General features: G+C 43.9%; 1 protein-coding gene across 1 annotated transcript in view; it reads left to right on the top strand.

Annotated features, from left to right (window-relative positions):
• Nucleotides 1-1,042: 1,042 nt before the first annotated feature.
• The window catches only part of NEURL1B (neuralized E3 ubiquitin protein ligase 1B), a 104,206-nt gene continuing 91,037 nt past the window's right edge, over nucleotides 1,043-14,211 (top strand). The window contains exon 1 of the mRNA XM_069868954.1: nucleotides 1,043-1,128. Coding sequence (XP_069725055.1) covers nucleotides 1,086-1,128 — 43 coding nt within the window. The 5' untranslated portion in view covers nucleotides 1,043-1,085. The remainder of the gene's footprint in view (nucleotides 1,129-14,211) is intronic.

The raw sequence follows: 14,211 nt of genomic DNA on the forward strand, positions 1-14,211 counted from the left end.
CTGTTGTGACATTCTAATATTGTGGTCTCTCTACCTGAGGGGTTGTGCCCTGCAGCCCTCCCCATCCCTGCTTGTGGGGCTGAGTGTCAGTGTCACAGAAGTTGCACTTGCAAAGTAACAAAGAAAAATCCCTTTTTATTTATTTGTGTCTTATTTTCCCAAATGCCTTTCTGTTGAGGATGGGAAGCTGCTGGGAAGTGCTCACAGTGGCTTTTGGGAAGTGTCAGGCACTGCAGGAACCAGAGTACAGCACACAGACACTGAGTGATCACCTGGGCAGGTATTCGGACAGGGATGTTGACACTTGATCAGCAGTTCAGATGCATCCCTTGTGATGCCCTTGCAGTTATCCACTGATTTGGAGAGCTGTATGCCTGGTGCTTTGCTTAGGGCCTACCTCACTTTTATTTGCCAACCCTTTCGCCGTGACAGAGGAAGGATGCTTGTTCTGTTATGGGACTACCCCTTTTCTGCCTTCTGCTTCCACTGTGAGCTTCGATGAATCACTTATTCCCATTCTGCTTTGGTTTCCTGTCTCAAAAATGGGAATAAAACAGTTGCCAACTTTGTACATTTAAATTTGAGATCAGCCCTATAGACATGTGGAGAAGGTGTGGATGAAACGAGGTCTCTTCTCTCTTACTCTGCATCCAACTGGCTTCTCATGAGTGGCCGATCCAGAGCATGGAGCTGATGTGACAAGGTTTTTGGGACATGCGGTGTGGGGAAAGCAAGGTGAGATAAGTGTTATTAACTGGTCAGGGTGGCTGGTTATTTTGGAGAGGGCAGCCCAACCGGATGCGTCCTGGCTGTGTTCTCACCACAGCTTTGTACCCTGGTAACCATCAAGGGAACACAGGGCAACTTGGCCTTGCCTTTTTTCTTAAGAAGAAAATGTTTGCTGGAAAGTCTTGTGTTAGGTGCAGATGTTCTGTGTCTCTCATCCATTGAGGTCAGTTGGAGTTCTGCCAACATGAGTGACGTGTGTGTAGAAGAGGCCAAAATTCTCCCACAGACGAGCGCTGTGGGACTTGTCCATGCACTCTGGAAGACAGTAGCTTGGCTTTTAAAGCATTGCAGCACAAATGGGGCCCAAGGCTGAACTGGTGACACTGGTGCAAATTCAGGGTAAGAAGGTCTTGGATAGCACCACTGGTCCCCATATCAGGCTGGCCCCATCTCTGTGGAAAGTTGGAGATGACTTATTTCCCCTGTGAATTCATGAGCTCCTTGTCCCTCCTCCCTTTGGGCATCTTGTTGCTGGCACTAGCTTTCTGACCTGCCTGCATGATGCTCTTTGCTCTATTTATAGAGAATTAATAATATAACAATTAAAAAACCTGAAGATGTCTGTCAGTAGAAAACAGTAAGTGAGGCAAGGTTATTGGTAGCAGTTGTTTAAAATCTTGTCAGCTCTTTTAATAGACAGTCCCTGTTGCTGTGGAACAGCTGAGCTGGACCTGTGTGCTGGAGCAGCTGGTGGCAGCCCCTCTGCTTGGACCATCATATTGAGTGGCCCCTGCCTCCCCTGCTCATTATGAACAGGAGAGATGTTGATGACAGAAGTGAACTTGAGGGAGTCCCTCCTTGTAAAGAACATGCTGGATACAGACTGCTCATTAGCTCTTGTGATTGAATGTTTTCCTGTTTGCATCCAGCATCTTTGGGGGATATGGTATTTATGGTCATATGGGGAAGGATGTGAGCTGGCATGGAGAGAGGAGATTTCTGTTCCTTCAGAATTTTATGACCCTCTTTCCTCTGAAAACTCCAGCTGTGGGGAGACCAGGAAATTGGAGATTTATTTCTGACTGAGTGAATTAGCGTCTGTCTCTCTAAAATCTGTTTCTCTGTAAGTTTTGCTGCCCCCTAAGCGTTATTTTGGCTTGCTGCCTTGCATCTCTGCAGAGTCAGCATTGGGAGAGCCTCGTCTCCAGTCTTTCCAGGGTCTGTGGTGTATCTAGTTGTCTTATGATTTCAAGAAGGTGGAGATTAACATACGAAATCATCTGGTCAGGATCTAGACTAGGATCATCTCTCCTGACCCCCGTGGGCACCAGGGTCAGTACACTAAGCACAGAGGGTGTGCCAGCACTGCCCTTGTTCTCTGGCATCCCTGTGCTCTTCTTCCAAAGTTATTGAAGCACATTATCTTTAAAAGTTTGAGCTGCTTCTGCTCTGTATTTCCAACCTGATGATGTTATTGCTTGTCTGATGTTATCCCTGGGGAGACTGTGATGTACAAAGCGAGAATTTAATTGTCCTTGCCTAGAAGAAGTCTTAATCTCACTTGTGCCTACTGTTATTGTCACCTCTTTCTGATCTTTTCTGCTCCTTTTGCTGTGTTCATCATCTCCAGCTGTGGCCACTTCTGCTCCAGCTGCCTCTTATTTGCTAGGTGGTACTTTTCTACCCCCCAGAAAGCTACCACACAGGGCAAACCATCTCCTCCAGCCTTATTAAAAACATGGGATATGTATGTGCATGGCTCCCGGGCTCTGTTTGATATTGTTTGATCAATTGAGAGCAAGAGGAAGGAAAGTGCTGAGTTGAGGGAATTCAATAGGCGCTGTTAAAAAAAGGTGTCCAAAAACACAAACATGATCTCATGCAACTCTAGACATTGTGATCTGGGAACTACAAAGGGCTGAGTCTTTGTGTCTGGGCAAACAAAGGAACAGAAATAGCAACTCAGAAATATTAGTTCATTGTCAAAATGATCCTCACTCCCTGGCCATATGATTTATATGAAGCAGAAAACAAGGCAGCTCTGCTTTGCTCTTTTATATAAGCGAAGAAGAGTGAAAAACTGGTGAAGATCTCTGTGCTAGGCTTAGCTCTGGATGCTTCTGTAGCATTAGAGGAAATGCACTATTATGATCCCTAAATCACCACAGTGGCTTCTTCATGCCCATGGTAGAAAATCAGCCTTCAAATCATGCTGTGGCTGAAATGTATCTGGTGCCGCTGCAGCTTCTACTTTATGAATGTCACTTGGAGGTTATCAAATAAGCAATACTTTGATCCTGCATGGTGTTTGCACATTCGGCAGCATCTTGGAGGCAGCTGGCAAGAACGCCCTATTACCGTTTCTGTCCAGGCAAACCAGCCCTTAGGGAAATGGAGGTAAGAGGGAGGAAGGAAGTGCATTTCAGTGGTAGGTTTCAGTCTTAGTAGTTTATTTTCTATTTAGATTGTCCCAATCTAACCCAATCCCCACACAACCTCTGGTACACTGTTATCCAGTAACCACCTTGGACTAGCCCTGTAATGGGCGCTGGGAAGTCATGGACAGCAAGGGCGAAAAACTCTTAATGTGTTTTGAGGGACAGGAGGTAGGACTGGCACTGTGTTTGTGAGTCAGGATGAGACCGTCTCCGCTGAACCATCTTCCTTTTGTCTTGCTTTCTTGTCTTTGCTTCTTTGCTTTGCGTTTCTGTGGAACATCTCTTTTTTTTTTTTTTTTTACTTTGGATGCCTGTGTCTGTGCAGATCAAACAACATGCTTCCATCATTACAAGTCAGTGAGTCACAAGAGCTGTAATGGCTCTATCTTAAAAATAACCCCAAAGCCCTTAGTGTAATTGCTGTGCAGACTGAGATGTGTTTACTTAGATTCCCCAGGGAAGGCTGGAGGCAGACTGAGAAAAAGACCTGGGGAGAGATGGTCATTCTCATGAATATGCTTTGATGACTTTTCATATCTACTTTTTGTCCTCTTTGCAGCTCAGCTTTATACTTTGATGTGAGCTGTCTGAAATGAATGCTTCTTTTCAACCCTCCTTCGCCTCTATTCCTTTTGCCTTTGTCTCCCCTGCTTCTCGCTACCTCCTTCTTTTGGGGTGGGATGGACATTAGAAACATCTCATTCATTAATGAAATCTTGTCTGACCCAGCCACTTCAGCATTAGTGCAAAACAAATGTTTCAAATACTCAGCTCTTTTCTCTCCCAGGCAAGAGGAGGGAGTTGAAGAGCAGAAGCAAGGCTGTTTGCTGATGATGGTCTATAGACAATGAGTTTTGCATCAAGCTTAAAGCTGATCTCTTGATAAATGTGCAAAATCCCAGCTTGGAGTACTTGTGAAAATGGAGTGCTGCCCTGCAGGACATCATATTCCCAGTCCCAATGTGGACACCCCTGAGTCTCTGTCTTAGGGTTCAGTGGAGGAGAGGCAGAGCATGCTGGGCAGTTGGGGTGCTCACCCTGCTTGCAGGGCTGATGTGATTCAAGGGTATTTGAGCAATAATGGAAAAGCATGCACTGGTGCAGCTCAGTCTCTTGGAGTGACTCTCTCAATCTCTTCTGATATTGTTGTCCTCACTTGTAAAATAGGACAAATGACTCTTGCTTCCCAAAAACTGTTCAGTTCTTTTGGGTGTCTGGACACATGGCACCCTTAGGTCTGCTAATGAAAGAGATGCCAATGCAGTGGCAATGGCTTTTCAATGAGAGCCTTTTCCTAAGGCAGGGCAGTAAAGCAGAGAGACCGAATTCTTGTTGTTCTCAGGCTGGGAATGGGTAATGGTGGTGCAGGAGAGAGATAGCAGCCCTTGTCCATGCATGGGAATGAGCAGTGGTCAGATCTGTGCTGAGTGCTTCTGCTGTTGGTGTGTCATGTGCCCTTTTGTTTAGAGCCTGCTCCTGTCAGAGCTGGCAGGGGCTTGTAATTGATTAAACAGGGAGCTAGAGCACCCAGCTGAGTACCTGTGCCCTGGTTTTCTTACATGTAAAATATCTACAGTACAACCTCTTTTGAGACCTAATCCATCAATGATATCCATGACTTGTTTTGAGCTGCTGATCCCTTCATGCCCTTTTGTGACCCTAGAAGTGACCCCACTATGACAAGGACTCTGTGGGGTGAAGTGGCACATACCATCACCTGCAAATCTCTAGGGACATGTGCTGATGGCCTCAGCTTTATCTTCTTTGTCAGTGTCATCAGACGAGGGTGGTGTTGGAGAGTGGCTCTCCCAGAATAATTCAGCAATAATAACCTTAAGCATGAGGTGAGGCTTACTTAGAGATGAAGGCAAATCTGGACACATTTAATGAGATGCACAGACATAAAAGGCTACAAGTAAGGCTTTATTTTTTTTGGTAATATTTACTATATGAAAAATGGGGAATGGAACTACCCTTCCTCAGCCTCTTCTTGTTTTTTTTTCTTGGGTTTTTTTACTGTTCAGGGCAGAAAGTCTGACTCTTCTAGCTGCCTAGTTCCAAGTTACCTTCTCTGAATGTCTGTCTTCTACTGTATTTCCTGCAGCTCTTCTTAGTGACTCCTCAAAATCTCTTTGCCTGGAAATACAGTGAGTGTTTCTTTCCCTGTGATTAATGATGGGAAAAGCACTTGTTGGAAAGATATGTTGTAGGCAGTTGGAGTGTGTTCATACCTGTGGATGCAGCTGTATATTTGAAGGAAATATTCCAGACCTTCATTCCCAAGCACCCTCAAAGCCTCGGAAAGATTTTATCTTCCATAAATTTCAGAGCTCTTAATTCAAAAGAAAAAGCTGGCTCCTCAAGTTCAGCCAGCACATCTGTTCCAGCTGTGGGCTTTCTACCAGTTCCTCAAGGACATTGATTGTCACCTGTGTTCTCTCTGCTCTCTGCTTTGGCTGAGGAGAACTATACATCATAGTCAGTTGTGTCATATTGTACTGGCTGCTTTTGGGAGGAAAGATTGCTGAACTCATTTTGCCCCTGACCTGAGCAGATAAAAACAGAGGTCTCCAGATGGGCAGCCAAAGGGCTGGGCTAAGCACTGGTGCTCCACCTCACTCTGATCTGCCTTTTCTAGGCAAAACCTTACTTCCCCCGAGATGTGAGTTAGACCTTTGTTCCTTCCCCAGATGCTCTACAAAGCAGTGAGCTCACCCGTTCTACATCCCAAGTGAACTTTCTTATCAGCTGCCCACTTCAGCCCAAGGGGTTGGTTGATACTCAGCTGATGCTGGGAATGCATGGTCGTGAGCTGCTAATTGTTTAATGCATAATGCTATCACTGTTCTAGTAATAGTGATGGTGCAAAACGAAGTGAAAGCTCTATCTCTCCTTGCTCTCACTCTCCTAGGAACTCCTAATTTCCTCAGTCTTCCCCATTGCTTTCTCACCAGGGAAGCTACTGCACTGACTCCAGCTTCTTACCTGCGTACACGAGATCTGGACCCTTTCTTTGCTGAGATTGCTTCCAAGTCTTATCCTTAAGATTTAGAAAAGCAAATTGCCTCTATAAAACATGCACAGAAAAAGAACAACTGCTTGTTCCCACCAAGAATAATGCCATTCCCCTCCCCTCAACAAAATACTTGTCCTACTTGAAAATAAATAATTGCTGAGAAACCGTGATTCTTGAAGTGGGTCCCTGCGATGGTGTGGTTTATCCTGCTGGGTCTTCAGCCAGCAAGAGCTTCAGGCAGTTTTGCTTCTCAAAATTAATTCTCTTAAGAAGCTGGGCATTTTTCTCTTTCTTGCATGTGAATGTTTGGCATGTGATGTCTCTTAAAATAAATTTCTTTGAGTAGTTATAAATTATTAGCAACTGTAGCTAATTAATCATGGGAGTTTTCTCATAAGAGTGTCTAGCACATAAAATAAAAGTATTCATTCTTCTTACTTAGCCATTTTTTCCCCAGTTTTTACTTTTTTTTACTAGTTACTTGGTGTATGAATTTGGGCAGGTCAATGTCTCCCTTGTAACTGGACTTCTTTCCACAGAATACTAATTCTGGCGGCTCTTACTGGCTTTTGTGAGTTTCTTTGAAAATGTATGAGATTAAAAACATAAATAAGCTACTAATTAGTGTTGGCATAATTTTATAAGTACTGTATCTATTGATATGGATATTGGCTACAGATAAAAGTATCGTTCTCTCTTGGTGGTGATATTATTGAAATGAAGTTTTAATCCAAAACTGTGAAGACAGATGAGACTTTTTCAAAGGAATATCTCCTCTTGGATCATTCACTGGCCTTGAAGCTCTAGATATTGAAAGTCTGCTTGTGGCATGGCTTTTATTTATTTCTTTGCCCTGTAGTTAAATCATAGAATCAGAGTGTTGAGAGAAGCTAGAATACTGCTCTCAAAAGTGTCCTTTCTTTTTCTACCTTGAAAAGAAATGAGGTTCAAATACCTAAATTAGTTAAATGACTTTGATTTCTGTTTTTTTGTGGGGGGGGATGCGCTGTTTTAATTAAGTTGTATTCTGTGTAGTAGCAGGAGAACATACTGTGATCAGCCTCAGTCCGACACACTCGCTGTTCTACCTACATACGCTAAATGTATAGAGATCATGTCTTTACCAGTGGGCGGCTGGCATTCTCGATAAGGACCTGCCTCTGAGTCAGCTCTAATGGATTTAATTCTCCACCTCAAGCAATAGTGGCTTATACTTCTAAAGTCAAAAGCTCTTCTGGGTTGTGTAGCTCTAGATAAAGCATTACATGTTGTACAAACCCATCGTATGCTTCAAAGACTTATCTAAGAAACGTGTCGTGTTTTAATGTGCTAAAGAGCAGCAGGACCTTAACAGCTTGCTAAATAGGAGTAGTAATTTGGAACCGTTATTTGCCGAGTGTATGTCTGGTTGAACAGCCCAAATTGTAGCCTCTGTGAGAGTTGTTGCAATTAATTACATATTGCTGCAAGATTCTGGCCTGGATTCCTACCACAGTCCCACATAGGAAACATGCACAAAAGTGACAGGGTGGCATGAAGCAAAACAGAAAATTAGGAGAGGATGAAAAGCCGTGCTGATGATTAGTCGGGCAGGGTGGAGGGAGAGGAAAGCAAGGGAGGAGAGATGGGTGTTTGCTAGTGATACAGGGCCTGAGAAAAGATGCTGGCACGTGACTGTGTGTGCAGTCATGCCCTTACACCAGGAGCTGTCAAGCAGGAACCCAGCTCTCTCCTTGGCTGTACAGCAGAGTGAAACAGTGGAATTAGACCAGAATTGCATAAATATTTTCTTTTTTCCTTACTTTGGTAGACTGATCACACTTTAGCTGTGGCATCTCTGTAATTCTTGTTATCGGAATATGTAATGTAGATTCTGACTGTGCTGAACTGTGGTCTGTTACTGTGGTTTGCTCTAGCATAGGTTTTATAGAGCTGCTGGAGCGCCACATGCATACAGAAAAGCAAAGCCATTTCTTTCAGTTTGAAGTACTACTCAGAAGAGTAAAAGCTTTGAGACTGCAGCCTAAGTAATTTGGTTATTAATGATGATGCTGATTTTTGGGGACATGTAGTCTTTTGCCCTCTTGGAGCTGAATGGGCCTGCGCAGACCTGTTGCTGAAGGATGCTCATTTATCAAAGTACATGACTTGACTAGCAAACAGTTGCCAACCATAGGACAGGACTTCCTCAACCCACTGAAATCAATAGCAATACTCATACCACCTCTCTGAGTAGAGGCTGTAATGAAGCAGCAGCAGGACCATCACTCCTGGAGCAGGATAGGAGGCAGACAATCACAATGTTTCTGGAACATTGTAGCCACCTCTGGATAATTTGTTGTTGGTTTTGGTTTTTATAATGTCTGTGTTATTCACTATGTGCCTGTTGCTTTTCTTGTTGAGTTTCTTTGCATTGCTGTGTATCTGCCCGATAACTATGTCCATGTGAATTAGATAAAAATTGGTTATGCTTTCAAATATCGAAATTAAGACCCCACATTTTATCAGAACACTAACATAACTTCACTAATATGATAGTAACATCTAAACCTGTCCTTAAAAGCTGATGTTGAAGCAATCTAGTTGTGCTTAACAGCTGACATGCCTTTCCGAACACATGCAGCCTCAGATAGTTAACCTTCATAGCACCACCGAGACCTGTAAAGGTCTTTCTGTGAGCAGCAGCAAGTGGGTGAGCTGCCTCAGGTCAGAATTGGGGCTGAGGCTGGTATTGCATCCAGTCCTCCTGAGGCAGTATGATCTCTGGTTCTTGAGGAATGTCTCCAAGTATATCTGGAGAGTTAATTTGTAGTTAAAAAAAAAACCAAAGCAAAACAACTATTCATAGCACAGCCATTGTGGAAATGGCATCTATTTGATCAGCATTAAGAATAAGTTTCTTAATTGCTTGATGGAAAGGCTGCAGAGAATTCTTCTTGTAGATGAAACCCTCTAATGGCTATTGCAAACCTCTCCTCTGAGGTGGTTACATCTTTGTACTGGGAAATTGGATTAGAAGCTCTTACTTGCAAACAGCTCCAATGAGACTTGTGTAACCTCAGCTGAAACTCTGCTGGGTAACTACGTGGTTGCCTGGGTGAAAAGTCTCTGCTTTTCCCTGGTCCCAAAAGTAATCAAAAGCATCTTATTGGCCTTCTGGCTGATTCTCTCAGCAAAATAACACAGGCCACAGGGTGGAAGTCTGGCTTAGATACTGTCAGTATGAAAAGCTGGGGACCTTATAGTCCTGGGAGGAAAAGCACTCTAAGGAGGAATCCTTCACTTCCAAGGTTGCTGTGTCAGACATTCTCTTGCACTGAAGAACACCTGCATCTCCTGTTCCCTATTAATTATTAGAGATGCTCAGTTGATGCAGTATGGGGATGGATTTTCTCCTGTAGTGATCGTTTAAAGCTGGTTCACTCCAGAACTGCTGTGTGATTCACAACTTGCCCCTATTTTCCTACAAACTGATGTGTGCCAAACCCATGTTGTCCAGTGAGCAGTGCATGGTCGTGGATGATGATGGTGCTTGCCTTGTATCTTAGCTTCTGTGTTTTTTTGTGAATTGTTGAAAGTTTGTTGTGGAAAAAAGATGACTCTTTTCCCCCACTCATAGAATGCAAGTTCTGCTTCTCTAAATCTCATAGTACTTGCCAAATGTTTTTAGATAAACAGATGAAAAGGAGCTCAGAGGAGAGATTTCAAGGGATGTGAATTAAATACCAGATGACCTTCAACCGGAGTTAATAAGATGGAGAATTAATAACCCCATGGGTGGGTCAAGCTACACTAACTATGTAACTCTCTGCATAATTGATGATCCCCCTGGTGCAGAGATCTGCGTGCCAGTGTTCTGGCTTGGGTTATGAATACTCAGTCACCTGGCACAGCTGTAATTAATCCCTCTGTGCCCATATGGTAGGCAGGTGCTGTGGCTCTTCATTGAGGATTTGATCCTATTCTTACTGCTGGTGTTGGGTTTCCCTGTGGGAGGCTGAGATACGGGGCAGGAGCACTCCCTGCTCAACCCATGGGAATTTGTTTCAGTGTCTGAGAGCTGTAACCAGAGCCAGGACCTGCTGCTGGGCTCTGAACTGCTCCTTGGAGAGTGGGTGCGAGATCACCAGGACTGGGGGAATTTCTTGGCTTCTGTGATGGAAAGCAGTTCTCCATCAATAAGCAGCCGAGGAAGGTACCTGGTCATGTATGGCACGATGTCTCTGAGGAATGAAGCAAAGAGAGGGATGTACAGCAGTTTCCAAGGTAAGAATGCTAAATTGGCCCTAAAACTCTGTATTAACATAACCACTGTGCCAAACACCTGGCTATCTGTCATGTTGGGAATACACACAATCCATGCAAAAGAGGGTACAGAACAGTTGGATAACAATTACAGAAAGATGCTTAAGACCCATGGCATTTTTCATATGGTAGTTGTGAGAACCTGGTGTTCTGGACAAATTTTAGTGACTTTTTTTTGAGTCCTGGGGAAAAAACTGTGTGGTTTCTCCTGCTTTTATAGCTTTCTCTATTTGCAGTTGGCTTGTTGGCTAAAGCAATTGATGCCTTCTGCTGCGGTAGCAGCGGCTTTGTGCTGGAGTGTAAAACAATCCTCCCAGAGCATTAAAATCTTCTGTGATGAAAGGGACTAGACAGACTGTAAAAGTCACTGTTTATATTCCAGATAGGACATGCTGCACCAGAAGCTGAGTAATGAATCTGAATTTAATCACTCTGGTAGGCTGGTGCACCTCAACCAACTGCAGCAGAGCCACCTGAGTTTTTACATAAGCTGGTGGTCTGGCTCTCCATCAATTTGGGTTGCTTTCTTTCTAGGCACCCCTTTGTAATTACTAAGAAGGAAGAGCTGCATTCTCCTCTACTGGCTGGGCTTGCAAGGTTGGAGCATGCAATATTTGGCTTCTGCAGAAAGCCCGGGCTGCCTTTGCCTGCTCTCCTCCCCTGGCGCTGCTTGGGGCTCTGACTGTGCTGCAAGTCATGGAAAGGTCCAGCTCTGAGCAGGATGCAGGGTTTTCCTTCAGAATGCAAGACTGACAAGCTTCTCTGAAAGCTCTTTTCACCTTACTTGTTTTCCACAAGTAGCCTAGATGGATCCAATCTCTTTTGAAAACAGAAGTTCTTGTTTTAGGAACACCTGCCCAAGGACATGCTTTCCATAGTTAACTCTTGTAGCTTTTCTGTAGAAGATGGTGATTTCCACTCTAACGGCAGTGGGAAGAGGGCTCAGAGACTGTGGAGGTGTTGGGCATCGTGTGCCAAAGCTGAGATTGAGGACTCCTTCCACTTCACAAGGGTTTGTGGTGTGCACATACACAGAACTAGCACTTGAGTTTTAGACCATGTGGTTACAAAAGCAGCTCTTCTAACAACGCAGTGATACACTTGGAGACAGGCCAGCTGTCTGCATTTTGGAGAGAGGTTCAAGGCACTCTTCTCTTTGTCTACCTCCCACAGCACGCCCAAAGCTGGCAGGCACCTGCTCCAGCCATACGCCTCATTGTTGTGGGTATGGGTGGGCTTAGGTAACAGCACAGCTTCTGTTTCTTTCAGGAAGAAATGGGGAGATGAATACAAGAGGCCACGTGTGCCTAATTTATTCATTCTGTCATCTCCTGGTTTCTCTTTTTTTCCTTTCTTGTTTAGTTGAAGGTGGTTTAGAGATACTTGGAAACAAATTAGTAAGAGCACAGTACATGCCACGCACTTGATGATTAGTTTGGGTGCAGGGTAAACATAATGTCTCCTACTAAATTTATTTTCTTTTGGTGAATTCATTATCTGGTCGCAGCCAGCAGAGACTGAGTCCAGTGAAATAAACATGCAAGGATATGGGGCTGGCTGTGAACTGAAAACATTTGCTTGCTCACCCAAGCATCACACTTTTCTTTCTTTCTTTCTACTTTTTTTTTTTTGGTGTGTGCCCAGAATAATAATCAGCTGGAGAGCAGAGCTTTCTACCCTCTGTTTTTCTTGGAGGAGTTGTGCTGATTTAGTGGATGCTGTGTGTGATAACCCCTCCTTCAAACTATGGATATTTAAAATAGCAAACTTTGGAGTTTCTCGTTCCTTTTGTTTCCCCTTCCAGTCTTTATTAAGGGAAAAAGTGAGATGTGGGTGAGTCTCAGAGGCCGCTACCTGGGCACTTCTGCTTCTGAGCTTTCCTCCTGCCCTGAGTTGAAATGAGTTGGAGAAGTGGCAGGAGCTGGGCTGAGCATTGACTGTTTGGATCTCATTTCTTATTTCAGGGGTTTGAACTTTCCTCTTTGAAGGCAAAGGTGTTCACAGTGTCTCTGTGTGTTACAGGTGTGTAGGGCGCTCTGCTCCTTCTGCACAAGACAGCCCTGCTGCTGGTACACGTGCTGCTGTCAGCCAGTGGAGTTGCTTATTCAGACACATTTATATCCTGAAAAATCAGGTGATTTTGCTCAGTGACGCATTTAGGAATTCCCTCCCCCTTTTGAGGTTTCTAGTTGGTTTGGTTTGGGGTTTTTTCCCCCCTTTCCTCCTTTGTTAACAGTTTCTGACTTTTTTGAGAGAAGACAGTGTTAATGCTATGAAAATAACTAAACCACCAACCAAAAAAGCATGAGAAAAATCTCAAGGAGTTGGGGGAAATTTGTTTTCATTTAAGTGACCAAATTCAGTAAAGAATGAGCAGGAAAATATCAACTTCCCCATTATCATTTCCTTATAAGAAACAGAAAAGAGATCACTTGGTTTTAGAGGTTTTCCCCTTAATTTTGTTTTAGAAAAGATTGAAATCTCTACTAACCTGCCAACCACAACCAACAGTGGAGTGTCCTGTCGCCTGCAAGTCTGCCCCTGTCAGCCCTTCTCTGCTGAGGGGTCATCTCTGAGGTTAGAGCCAGGCCTAAGGTTTGGATAACTTTGTATTCACAATTTAGAATACCATAATAAACAAGCAAATAATAGCCTCTTTCCCAGGCACACACATACACATGTACACATATGCACATGGAGCAATGCTTAATTCTTGCTGTCCCCAGGCCTGGAGGCTGTTTATATACAGCATTGCATGTTTATATATGGAGTTCATCTCCTCAAGTGAAGACAGATTAAGCAGCGGGGTGAATAGACCAGTTATGTGAACTATGGGGTTTCCAACCTAGAAATATTGCCAAGACCAAACCAGACAAATTGGTAGCACAGCAGTGTTTCTCATTAATGTACATGGAAAGTTATGCTTTGCTGACAATGCACAACAGTACCCTGTTGAGGGGTTTAGGAACCCATCTGGGAGCAGCTATTGGAGCTGTATTCCAGGCTGGGCTGAATCTTCTTGCTTTCCTGTGTGTTTTGTTGTCTGAGAACCTTGCAGGGGCAAAAAAAAAAAAAAAAGTGCAACTCCCCTTCACTGATATCCTGAAGTCTGTGGGAATATTAGTACGTGAGTGGTATGGTTCGCTCATAAGATTATAGCCCCCCTTCCCTCCCTGCAGCCATTCCATGCTGTATGTTGTTTACTGGGTAAGTGGTTGTGGTTCCCATTTTCCTTCCCAGGACAAATTATTTCAAACTTGAAAATAAGATTACCTTCCATAATTGCATGTGGTGGTTTTTGCTGCTGAAGTGTTGATGCTGATGCTCACATTTGTGGGTTGGCTTCTTTTGTACTCTGCACAAAGTGCTCTCCTATTCTCCCTCATCTCTGCACTGTTAACACTTCAGCTTCTCCCAGAGGCAGCAGAAAAGAGTGACAGGCTTGTGGCAATGCTGAGCTAACCTGGGACTCAATTGCTGATTCTGCTGGGAATTTCTAGGGAAACACTGGACAAAAGAAAGCAACAATGTCTCCATGTTTCTACTGCTAACCATTCTTTCCTTATTTTTGGTGGGGTTTTTTTTTTCCAAGATGGGGAAGGATAAAAAAGTGTATTTGTGGTCCAAATACTTGTTTATGGCAGACTCTGGAGCAGAGGGTGTGCCTCCAATGTCTGGCACAAAAGGTTACAGTCAGCATCAACCAAATAACAAGAGCCCACT

This window comes from Phaenicophaeus curvirostris, chromosome 15 (genome assembly GCF_032191515.1).
Source record: "Phaenicophaeus curvirostris isolate KB17595 chromosome 15, BPBGC_Pcur_1.0, whole genome shotgun sequence".
NCBI classification, from domain to species: Eukaryota; Metazoa; Chordata; class Aves; order Cuculiformes; family Cuculidae; genus Phaenicophaeus; species Phaenicophaeus curvirostris.